Here is an 11,300-nt window from a genome sequence, read left to right on the forward strand (position 1 = left end):
AAAACCAGTGCGCAGGACACAAAATACAGTATCACTCTTTATCTTAAAAAGTAGGGAGGAGTCTGGGGATAAGTACACAGAGCACCTCAGTCCTTCGGGTAATTTAGTGTCAGTTCTACAAAGTAACCTTTGGCTTCCTGGCACCAGGCTCAATCTTCTGAAAGTCTTCCAGAGTCTTGCAGAAGGCAGGTGAAGAGGGATCCAGCAGCCCTCTCTCGTGGGTCACAGTCACAGGGTGGCCTTGGGGCCAGAGAGGAGGAGGAGACGACAACCATGACAAGGAGACATCTATATCCAAGGACTATTTACAGGGGCTTCTTCTGGGGCATGACTTGAGATCACTTCATGAACGCCACTTCTGGGATATCCCCCTTGGCCTGAGGGAAAAATGAAAGATCAGTATAGAGCCAGACAGGCCCACAATCCTGCCCCACCAGATTACCTGACCCTCTTAAAGGCCAGGAGATCCCTGTCTTTTTGCCATTGTATTCCCAAACTTTACCTTGAGATGAGTAAAGGCCTGGGCAGATCTGGTGTAGTCCCAGTTGTTGTCCTGAAGGCACCTGGGGGGAGGGAAGAACAGGTACTTCCATTAGAACCAACATGCAGCCACTCTGATCACTAAATGCCACTTCCAAATCCTTTCTTTAGAAACACTTGTCCAAGTTGGCCAACAATTATATACATTCTTGCACAATCTATACAAATGGAAAAGTAGCAAAAATCCAAATGTCTATCAATGGTCTAAAGGAGTATTAAGTAACTAACGAGAAAACAAAAGATAATTTTTACACTGACAGAAGACGTTCATGGGATAAGTAAAAACAGTAAATTGCAAAACAGTATATAAAAAGGGACTTCATTTTAGCTTTAAATTTTGTTATGCTAATTTATACATGGGGGAATTTTTTTATGGACCGTCCTTTTTTTAAGCAATAAAAAAGTTTCGGCTTTTAAAATTTCAGGCACACTCACTATTCACTACCAGTCCTACCTCAGTTTACCCCTATTCCTACACATGCCCAGCACTCACTTCTGGGACCACTCAAGGTTCATGCCAGACCGGGCAGAGAATGCCTGCAGCATTTCCTGCTGCTCTGGGGAGAGGGTGGGCACAGGGCTGGAGGAAGGTGTGGGCGCAGGCATGGCGAAAGCTCTTTGAATCTCGTCAGGGTTGGCATTACGCACAAACAGCTCGTCGTTTACGATACATAACCTTGGGGACAAAAAGCACCTTAGATAGCTGGACAAACACAAATAACCTCATCCCCCCAACATTACTCTTGACACTCAGGATTCTTTCAGTACATACAAGGTCCCCCCTCCCACTCTTAGCCATGACCTTTGATCATTTTATTGATACGCACTTTCCCATGGACTCCACAGATGGCGTCAACTACCGAACAGTCTATTATTGTACATTCTGCCCCAACCCAACCCATGGACAATTCTTAGCTCCCATTTACCTTCACAACAGACTCAGAAAGTGAATACATAGTTACACCAATTTTCAGATGAGGACACCGGCCCTTAGCTACAAGTGGTGGAGCCAGGCTGAAAAACCCAGCCAGTCCAACGCTAGAGTCAAGTTCTTCACCACCACGTGAGCCTCCTCGTCTGATTCCCTTACCTTCCTGAAATTCTGAAAATACCCTGAGGACTAACTCCACCCCATCCCTCCAATTCCCACAATGCTGACCATGGACTGGGACGGGGCCCCCATGTGGTAAGCCAAACACTTACCCTGAGGTGCTGGCCGGAACAGCGACAAAGGTCCGTGTGAACGCTCGTAAAGAATCCCGAGACTTTCCATCCACTGCAATGATAACAATGGCAATGACCCCTGAGAGTAGCTCATGCTTTATGTTTACAAACTGCTTCTCAAATCGTGGTCTTATTTGATACAAAGAACCCTAAGTGGGCCAGGCGGATGATTATGTGGGTACAGGGGAACAGGGATGGGGAGGAGGGTCAGAGATCAGAAAGCACAGCAATGACCACTATTATCCCATTGACAGGATATCCATCTATGTGCCAAGCCCTGTGTCAAGCACTTTTTAAGTCACTCCATTTACCATGGGATGGCTATTACTGACCCCCTTTTACATGTAAAGAATTTGAGGCTTAGAAGTAATGTCAATTGCCCATGGACACATCAGACCAAGGTGGGGATGGAAGCTCAGTCGTGCCGGACTCCAAAGTCTGTGTCCTAATCCTCAGGCTTTCCCCATATCCCAGACAGGAAAGACAGGTAGAGAGGATAGGCAAATGAAGACGGCTTGGGGGCAGAGCAGGAGCAGGAGGTCGGGGAAGAAGAGGGAAGAGAAGGCAGCTGGGAAGCTGAGAGTTCTGAGAAAGACTCTAGCTGGGGGAAAGAGCATTCTTCAAACAGCACTCCAAAGATTCTCACCTTCCTTGAAGACCCCATTGACAGAAAAACACAGCAACGTGTTCTGAAAAAGCAGCAGCAACAGTTACCATGCAGGCTCCCAGCCAGAGCCTGAGCCCCTCTTGCCTCTTAACCGCCCCTTCCCCAAATCCAGGCTGTCAGGGAAGAAATGAGGGCTTACTGTTTGGGCGCTTATGTCTACCACAAAGGAATTGATGTCATGCTGAGTTTTGGGCAGCTCATTGAGGAAGGCGACAACGTTGAGCCGTGTGTGCTTCAGCAGCCGAAACCGCAGGGCTATAGGCAAAGGAGCCAAGGTTAGGGGCTGCTCCGCACTCGAGCCCCAGTACTGATTCCTTCCCAACCCCTTTTGCTCATATCACACACTTACTAGGGTCTTTAAGCTTCTTCACATTCCTGCTATCCTTGAAGTACTCGCCCAAGCTGCTTCTGGGGAACAAGAGGAAAAGGGGACAGTGGTCAGAGCAGCGTGGACACTAGCAAGTGCTGGCCTGTTTTTGCTGAAAAAAAACTGGTCCTTACACAATGGGATTTATAGATGATGTAATACAGAATTGTACACCTGAAATCTATGTAATTTTACTAACAATTGTCACCCCAATAAATTTAATTTAAAAAAAAATGGGGGAAAAAATGGAAAAAAAAATAAATAAAACCTTTCAAGTGATAAATTTTAATCAAAAAACAAAACAAAACAAAAAACAACTGGTCCTGGGCAGGTTCTGGGATGTGACACTCACCGAGCAGGGTTCTGGGGGTTGAAAGGGATGCTCAGGGAGCAGCAGGCCCCATCATGGTAGGCATCCAGGAGTCGCTGCCGGTTTCCAGAGTCATAAATTGCATAGTACCTGTGGGGAAAACAAAAGGGAAGGTCTCTGCTCCATAGTCTGGATCCACAAAGGGTCCCAATAATTCTCAACAGTGAGTTGTGCTGGGACTAGCCCACCTCTGCCCAGCCTCAGGGACCCTAGGATACTTACTGCTGCAAGAAGTGCAGGACCAGATTCTTTAGGGCCTCTGTTCCAAAATAGCTTCCCTGGAATCAAACAGATATTAGAACCATGTAACCAATACTCTCCTCTCGATGCAAATTCAAACTCTGTCCCCCTTTCTCACCTTGCAGGGTGGTAACATCGTGGGGGCATCAATATCAAAGGCAATTGGTGGGGGTAACTCATGGCCGTCCTGCCAAAAGGAAGTGAAAGTTGACAATGTAAACCAGAGGAAAAAAGGCTGGGTAATTAGATTGGAAAACTAAGAGTAAGGGAACAGAGGTCAAGTGTAAAAGAGACATGGAAAGGGCCCTGGAATCCTGATAGATGCCATTTTGTCTGCAGGCATTTTTCTAGAAAGAATTGTAGCCTTTGTTGGATTCTCAAAGGGTTATATGTCCCCAGAGTAATGGTCATACAAACACGTTAGGCATGCTTGGTGGTGAGAAATGCTGTTTGTTAGAAAATAATGAAAAAAGTTATGCACTTACCAGGCGTAATAATTTTGGAAATCGTTCGCGAATGGCGCTGTCAAGAACGGGACAGAAGTGAGTGACGCTTCAGAGCCACTGTGCCTCCTGGGCTGCTCTAGGAGCAAATACATCAACACCCAAGGGACAGGCCATCCCATCCTGATTATCCTCTCACTCTTCCCCAGCCTCTGAGCGCCAAGAAAAATGGCCCCACTCCCCACCTCATCTGAGGCACCCAGAAATGACTGCCTTGAAAGCTGACTCTTCTCTGTGCCTGACCCCGAGTGCCACAGATGCAGCACTCCCAGCCCAGGCTTTAAGCCCAGGACCTCCTTCCCCTCCCTGCCCCCCTTACCTTCTACCTACTCACCTGTGCAGCCCCGGGAGGAGGGAATGGGGTGGGAGCCCAGGGGCTCCGCTGCCTCAACAGGTATCCATCAGTTCTGCCAGGTCTGGCTGTGGCCAAGACCAAAACACACCACAGGGATGGCACAGGATGTTGGGGCAGGGAGATGAGCAAGGCAGGGATCAGGAAGAGGGGAGGCAAAAGAGGAAGCGAGAGAAGGAAAAGGAGAAGGGAAAGAGAGAAGAGGTAGGATGGGGCAGGAGCAAGGGAGAGATGGAGAGGTAGAGGGGAGTAGAGAGAAAAAGGAAAAAGAAAGCAAAAGAACTACAAGGCGAGGAAGCACTTAGGAAAAAGAGGGAGAAAAAAAAGGAAGAAGGTCCCCTGACACAGCCCTTTCCTTCAGCTTCCCTTTTCCCCATGGTCCAAGGTAGAAATCCAAGGGAGAAAAATCCTTGCTACTACGAGGGCAGTTGCCGTAGGCCAGGTTTCTGTCTGCTCCCTGGGTCCCGACCTGAGCTGGGCGTGGGAAGCAATGGGCATGGGAAGCAAAGCAGCCATGGGGGCAGGAGACCTCCCTCAGAAGGGGTGAGGGTTCAGGCCCCTACAAAGTTGGGGGGGTAAGGGTCTGTGCCCCACCTCTGTTGGCCCCCAAGTTCTCTCCGATGGCCCCTATGCGACTGTGCCTGTCTTAGGTTGTTCCTTCCCTGAGGAATCTTACCCGTCTCTGGCTAACCAGCCATCCTCCGGGGCCAAGCAGGGTGATGTGAGGTGTGCGAGTGAGGGAGGAACAGCACCCCCAAGAGGGTCAGTTCTGTCTCCTTGGTAACCTATGCCCCCGTGGCCTCCACGCCCAGCACCTGCCTTGGGATTCCCTCGCCTGCTGGCGGGGCCCCGGCTCTGGTCACATTTCTTGGGGAACCCAGGTTTCTTCTCCAGGGAGGGCCCAGCTCACAGCACTGGGCAAGACAGACAGAGTGCATGGCACCAGCCATCAGGAGGTCTCAACCTCAGCATGGAGAGCCCAGGCGACAGCCATGGGCAAGTGGATTTTGAGAAGAGGGTCCCTCTTGACAAAAGGGCAAGAGGGGCCAATACAGGATAAAGGAGGGACAGCCCATCAGCAGGAAGTCCCAGGGTGGAGGACTTTCTCAGCCCAGGGATACCAGGCTCTTGGCACAAGACAGCTCCATGTATAGGGAATACAAAAGACACCACCAGTCATGGTAGAAAAGAGGAAGTGCCCTTCCTGGAACAAAAGGGTAGGGAGATTCTAGAAAAGGCTGTGTTCAGGAAGGAAGGAGAAAGGCCACAGAACCAGCAAACTAGTAGTCAGGTGAAAAGAAAGGAAAGGAGATGTGGGGCAAAGCTGGGACATATGGACAAATGGAAGGGAGGAGCACGTGATCCTCCCAAAGGACAGGTGGTTCCAGCTCAGGGCTGCACATCTCCTGCAGACGGGCACTGGTAAGGGTGCATTAGCTCAGCCTCCCAGGGGGTGAAGGTCCCCAGGAGGGGAGACACAGGCCACAACTGACCTGATGTAGGTGGACTGGTCTCGGAAGGTGTCGCACAGGGGGTTTCCCTCAAGCCACAGCTCTTCTAGCTTCAGCCCTTTCACCTTGTCCAATTCCCGTTCAGACTTCAACTGCAAAGGATGGAGAGAAGAGGCAGAAAGAGACCCTGGTGAAGAGAGCCAGACAGATCCCCATACCCTATCCCACCCTCATCTCTTCAATGCCTTCCTTTGCCTCTTGCCACCACAACGCAATCCTCTCTACCCTCTGCCCACCACAACCAAAACAAAGCCAGGTCTCAATTCTCACCCCATTTCCTGAGAGGTTTAGGATCTTTAGGTTGGGTGCCTTCTGTACAATGCTGGACATGTCATCCAGCCGGTATAGCTTGTTACTGCTCAAGTTCAAGGATAATAGCTGTGGGGAGAGAAGAGTTTAGAGGAAGTATCACCAAGGATGGGGATCAGAGACAAATCTGCCTCCAACTCCATCCTATCTATTCCACCCTGCTTCCTCCCACCTAACACCGGGCAAAGGCCTCACCTCAGGAATGTTCTCCTCAATGATGCGCAGGGTCGCCGCCATGCAGTTTCTCCGGTTCAGGATAACATCAATGTTCTGGGCCACCAAATCTTCAGGAAGGAAAGGGAAGTGAGAGGGCTCGCCTGTGCCAGCGTTAGCACCAAACCACTCTGACTTCCCCTGTCTGAAAGATACCCTCGTCTCCACCTATCTGGGAATCGCTGCCATGAACTATACCTGTGTCTAAACGGAGGCCCTTGAGGTCAAGCACTTGTTGGGAGCCATCATATCGTTTGCTCATGACCAACTACAGAGGAAGAACAAGGTTTCAGTGGTCACTGGGGTTGTGTGCAGGGAGTGGGGGAAACACACGACTAGCGCTTGCCTCACCTTTAGCTGCTCTATTTGCTCTGGCTTCAGTTCGTTGAGTACAGTGCGGGGTGGCGGGGAGGGGTTGATGATGATGGATATCTGCAGGGAAGACATGGACGGCAGGGTGAACTCTAGGAAGCCTCAGTCCCAGGACCAACACCCAGCGGTGGCCTGAGCACCAATCCCCACCCCCAGCCAGCCATGCCCTTTATACACACCCTTCGGTTCTCCTGATCCAAAATCTTATAGTTCACGGCCTTCAACGCAGTGGCAGTGCTGGCATCCTCAACAAAAAACTGGGCCCGTGTGTTTTCATAGTGAAACTGCAAGAAGAGAAAACAAGAGCATTAGACTTGGGAGCCCAGAGCCACTGGCCGCCTGGCCCTCCGCTTTCCTTGGTGCCCAGCCAGCTCCTCAGGCCTTAACTTACCTCAATGGGGGTGAAAGGGACACTGCACTTGCTCTGAATCATATTCAGGAGCCATGACTTGTCATATTTTCTGCCATAAGGAATCTACATGAGAGAAAGGGCAGGGAATAATATGAAACTAAGGCTGAAAAGGAGATCCAATCTAGTGCTTCATATAGTCATTTTCTAAAGAAAACACCAGTTAAAGCTTTACTACTGGAGTCAGACATGGATTCCTCAACCTCCTTTTTGTCTGTTTATACTTATTATTCATCAAAAGAATCAAATTGTTTGATTCTAATAGTCCCAAGATATTATTTACACCTTGCCTGCCCCTCAGAAGTCAAGGGGACCCAACCCCCACGACTCAGTTTGAGCCCTGTGGAGCCATCCAAAGGCGTTATTCCACCTCCCAATCAGTTATCACGTTTCCCTTTAGATGGCCTTTCGTTCCTCCCCATGCTGCCTGTCCTTTCTATTCCTTTTCTGCACCTGCCCTTAGGTTCTAAGACATTGATCCTTAGGCCAAAGGACTGACTGTGGAGTAAACAGCTCAGAAGACTAATTTTGTGGTGTGAAGGGTAAACACCTTCACTCTGAGCCCAGCCTCTCATCTCTCCTACACCATCTATTTCCAAGATACTCACTGTAATCTTAAACCACTTTTTTGAGGTCCCGTCCTGGCTGGTGCCAGCCTCTCCTCTCGGTGGAGGAGCTCTGTCTCTCCGCACAGTAACATGAATGCGGTCTCGATCGTGCCAATTATCGCCCCGACGGTTAGTTCGTGCAGCATAGGGGTTGCTGTGTGGAAGTAGAGAATAAAATGTCCATAAACACTAGGAATGGCTTCTCAAAGGCTTTGCTGCACTGTTATGAGGACTACAACTAAGACTGTTCAACCATTAAGCTGGTCCTGGCATTCCTCACTCTTGTCGGTAGGAAGAGAAATGACATGAACAGTAAGAGTAGTATATAAGTAAAAGAATCGATAAATTCAAACCAGATCCACTGGTTACTCACTATCGTACTCGGGGAACATCCTGGGCATCACTCATTGCCACATCTCTGTCATCTTCTTCAAGGTGGGAAGATCGAATGCCACCACCTCCTCTTACAGACCTACGGTTCCCCTCACACTTCCACCGGAAAGGACCCCGGCCTTTCTTTCTTCGTTGAGGGACATTAACTCGATCGTCATGCTCTGGAGTTGGGAACAGACCACAAATTAGAAAGCTGGCCCGGCCGCTGTGCTGTGGCACCGCAATCACAGTATCGCTGCACTATTGGATGAGATACAAACTAACTACAGAGGCTACCTCCACACAAACTCCCCCGCCTTTCCAGAGAAAGAACCCTCTGTGTGGGATGGCAGTAAAAAGGGAAAAACCACTGCGAAACCATGCAGGGCTTTTGAAAAATGAAGCAGAAACTGCAAGTACAGAGAGGAGAAACACAATGTGGAAATGTGAGCGACCCAAAAGTGGAACTTGGCACAACTCAGACCCCTCGAAAATCACCTGAAATCTGCTTTCACTCGGACTCTCAAACCTACTTAACCCTACTCAGTATTTGAATGGTGACCTCTCCCATCTCCTTAAGCCAAGCAACCACAACAATTACATCAGCTTTCAATAAACAATGCTTTTTTTGCCTATACAGTGTATGTTACAAATGTGACCAATTTAAGGGCTTCCTTTAAAGTCTTGTTCTCAAATTCTGAAGTTTTGGGAGTGAGTTCTTTGTTTCCTCGGCCAGAAATATCTTTTAACTCAGAAGACAACTTCTAGATGCAGGTTCTAATGGCAGCTAGGGTGCTTAACAAAGAGTTCTCGACTGCTCTCTAGGAATATGACCCTCCGAATCCTGGTGTGTAGGAATGGTTTCTTAAAAAAAGATCGAGGACTTCAAACAAGGTCTGCCTAATGCGCAGCACCCTGCAAACAATGAACTTCAAGAAATGACCCTAGAAAAAAAGAATAAATGAATAGAAAGCACAGCTAACATTCACTGAGAACTTTCTCCAGTGCCAGGCACTACCATACTCCAAGCACTCGATATGAATGATCTAATTTTAATACACACACACACACTTAGGAGGTAGGTACTGTTTCAACCCGCATTAAGGGGGTGGAAAATGAGGCCTGAGCGTTTAACTCACTCAAGCTTGATGTAGCCAACTCAGGACTGAAACCTCGGCTGTCACGTTCTCCAAACCACTACTCTGGACCCAGTATAGTGTTTGGTCTAGAAGATCGAGATGGTGTGTAGGTCTAAAATATTAAGCCAAAGCCGCAGAGAAGGTGGGCAAAACCGACCGGACGCGATGGAAAATAGGGCACAGGTAGCTCAGGAGAAGGGCACTGACTCACATTAAAAAGAGTCTGGCCGCCAAACTGAAATGACAGGGATCCACCACCCACAAAGTTCAAAGGAATCTCGTCACCCCACCGCCGAACCACCCGCTCCGAGCCGCAGCTCCTCGCAACGCCAGGATTCCGGAGTCAACAACTCGGGCTCCCACCTTCGAGTCCGGTGGGACCCCCGGGGCTGCCTCGCCCCAGACCCGCGCCTCCACCGTTCTCCGCGGACGCGGGCCCCTCGCGGCCTCCGGCCCCAGGGCTGCGGCCTAGGCCAGCGCCGCCCACCCGCGGCCCAGATCGCCCCGCTCCCACTCCCGGGGACAACACTGACCGTTGTATGACTTCCCCCCGTCCGCCATGGCACAGCGAAAAGCAGGGCGGGCTCAGGCGCGGGCCACAACGCCACCAATCGTCAGAACGCCCAGGTGATCCAGGTCGAAGCGCCTCTACGGCCGGCACCGCCGCATTTATCTGGCCCAGAGCGCCGCGCGCCGTCGACGTCCCCAGGTAGTGGGCGGTGCCACCGGGGAGGAGCGCAGGCTGCTGCGCGTGCGCACTGGGCGGACAGCCGCGCCGCGGAGCGGGGCTCCGCCGCTGCCCGGCTCGCCCTAGACCTGAGCCTGCCTAGCCAAAGGCTGGGGCTGATTCGCCCTGCCGCCCGCTTTCTTTCGTCCGCGGCTACGCCAGCACCTCCAGGATTAGCGCTGGAGCAGAGGGCAGGCTCCTGAAGCCCAGGACTCCGAGAGGAGCGGGGAAGAGGGGCCACATGAAGGGCTTCCCAGGAATGGGAGACCTGGGCCTCAGCGGGAGTGAAGGCTCACAGACCCCTAGCGGGATATAGCCAGTATTTGTCTCAGTTCAGCCCTCTGTGGGCTGCGGGTCAATGCTTCGTTTTCAACGCCTGTAAAATGGATTATCAGGATATAGAAAACTAAATGTAAGCTCCAAGAAGCAGAGACCTTGAATAATTCGCGGCTTTTTTCTTCAGCACCTGACTCAGTACTATGCCTGGCACCTAGCAGGAACTCAACAAGTATTTGTAAAATAAATGAATTTCTGAGAGTGGTGGAATCAAATGACAAAGGCTGCATTTGTCAGGCTTTGGCGGAGCAACTGTCTTCACAAACCGCCCCACCCACAACTGATGTGATGTCCTAGGCCCACATGGTGTGTCAACTGGGTAGTCAAGATTCTAGCAGGGCCACCAGCTGAACAGAGGCCGAGGAGGGGGGAGAAATTTAAAATGCCAGGGCTAGGAAAAACATGGGCTCTCCTAGACCCCCCAAAGTACTAGGGCCAGCCCAGTGTCTGGTGATTGTCGTCTATAGTTGGAGCTTCCTCTGGGGTGTGTGAGCTGGGAAGGCTCCAGTGATCTCAGAATGTGGCTGAGTCCTAGTCACAAATGACAAAGCACATTAACCTCCCTGGAGGGCGGGTATTCCAGGTGCATCTCACCTTCATTCTCCTGTGAATGGCTTGGATTTGGTGAGGGGCTTGGAGGGGACCAAGAACCTCAGCTGGAGCTGAGAACAAATTCTTCACTTTTCATTCCTGGCAGCAGACAGAGCTCCTGCCTCATCCAGCTCAGGGGAAAATTGGGGCCAACTGGTTGGAGGATGCAGGTGAAACAGGTTCAAATACTGCTGGAGATGGTCCTGGAAGTTGCCACCAGTCGGGAACCCACTCTGGGATCCTGCGTCCCCTTAGAAGGGAAGCTGCCACGCTAATGAAGTGCTGCTGCACTTGGTTCTCCCCTGCCCGGAGGCTGCCGTGTGCAGAGCCCAAAGCCTGGCCCCTCACAGCCATCAGCCCAACCTGAAAAGTTCTGGTACAGGTCAGTGGGCTCACTCCAATTGCTGCCTGGCCCTTCGACGCTCCCACCCAGAAATGACAACATGGCTA

The 11,300-nt window shown here is 50.7% G+C and overlaps 1 protein-coding gene across 1 annotated transcript; it reads right to left on the reverse strand.

The window, feature by feature from the left end:
• Nucleotides 1-24: 24 nt before the first annotated feature.
• On the reverse strand, nucleotides 25-9,897 carry NXF1 (nuclear RNA export factor 1). The gene is made up of 21 exons (XM_019713903.2): nucleotides 9,730-9,897; nucleotides 8,059-8,239; nucleotides 7,686-7,839; nucleotides 7,060-7,143; nucleotides 6,848-6,952; nucleotides 6,648-6,728; nucleotides 6,495-6,564; nucleotides 6,279-6,367; nucleotides 6,045-6,152; nucleotides 5,757-5,866; nucleotides 3,894-3,930; nucleotides 3,527-3,595; nucleotides 3,391-3,446; nucleotides 3,151-3,258; nucleotides 2,781-2,839; nucleotides 2,571-2,686; nucleotides 2,411-2,453; nucleotides 1,744-1,816; nucleotides 1,034-1,216; nucleotides 503-563; nucleotides 25-377 (listed from the first exon to the last, which is right to left on the reverse strand). Exons 1-21 carry the CDS (start codon nucleotides 9,755-9,757, stop codon nucleotides 339-341), a joined length of 1,854 nt encoding a protein of 617 aa, XP_019569462.2. The 5' UTR covers nucleotides 9,758-9,897; the 3' UTR covers nucleotides 25-338.
• Between the last annotated feature and the right edge of the window lie 1,403 nt (nucleotides 9,898-11,300).

This window comes from Rhinolophus sinicus, linkage group LG06 (assembly GCF_036562045.2).
Source record: "Rhinolophus sinicus isolate RSC01 linkage group LG06, ASM3656204v1, whole genome shotgun sequence".
In the NCBI taxonomy this organism is placed as follows: Eukaryota; Metazoa; Chordata; class Mammalia; order Chiroptera; family Rhinolophidae; genus Rhinolophus; species Rhinolophus sinicus.

What these genes read in the sequence shown, in the direction of transcription:
- NXF1 (XM_019713903.2), bottom strand. Translation starts at nt 9,757, where the DNA reads ATGGCGGACGGGGGGAAGTCATACAACG. An exon ending in CGGGGGGAAGTCATACAACG is followed by an intron (nt 8,240 to 9,729) that starts GTCAGTGTTGTC and finishes TCCCAACTCCAG; the next exon opens with AGCATGACGATCGAGTTAAT. An exon ending in AAAAGTGGTTTAAGATTACA is followed by an intron (nt 7,144 to 7,685) that starts GTGAGTATCTTG and finishes TCTCTCATGTAG; the next exon opens with ATTCCTTATGGCAGAAAATA.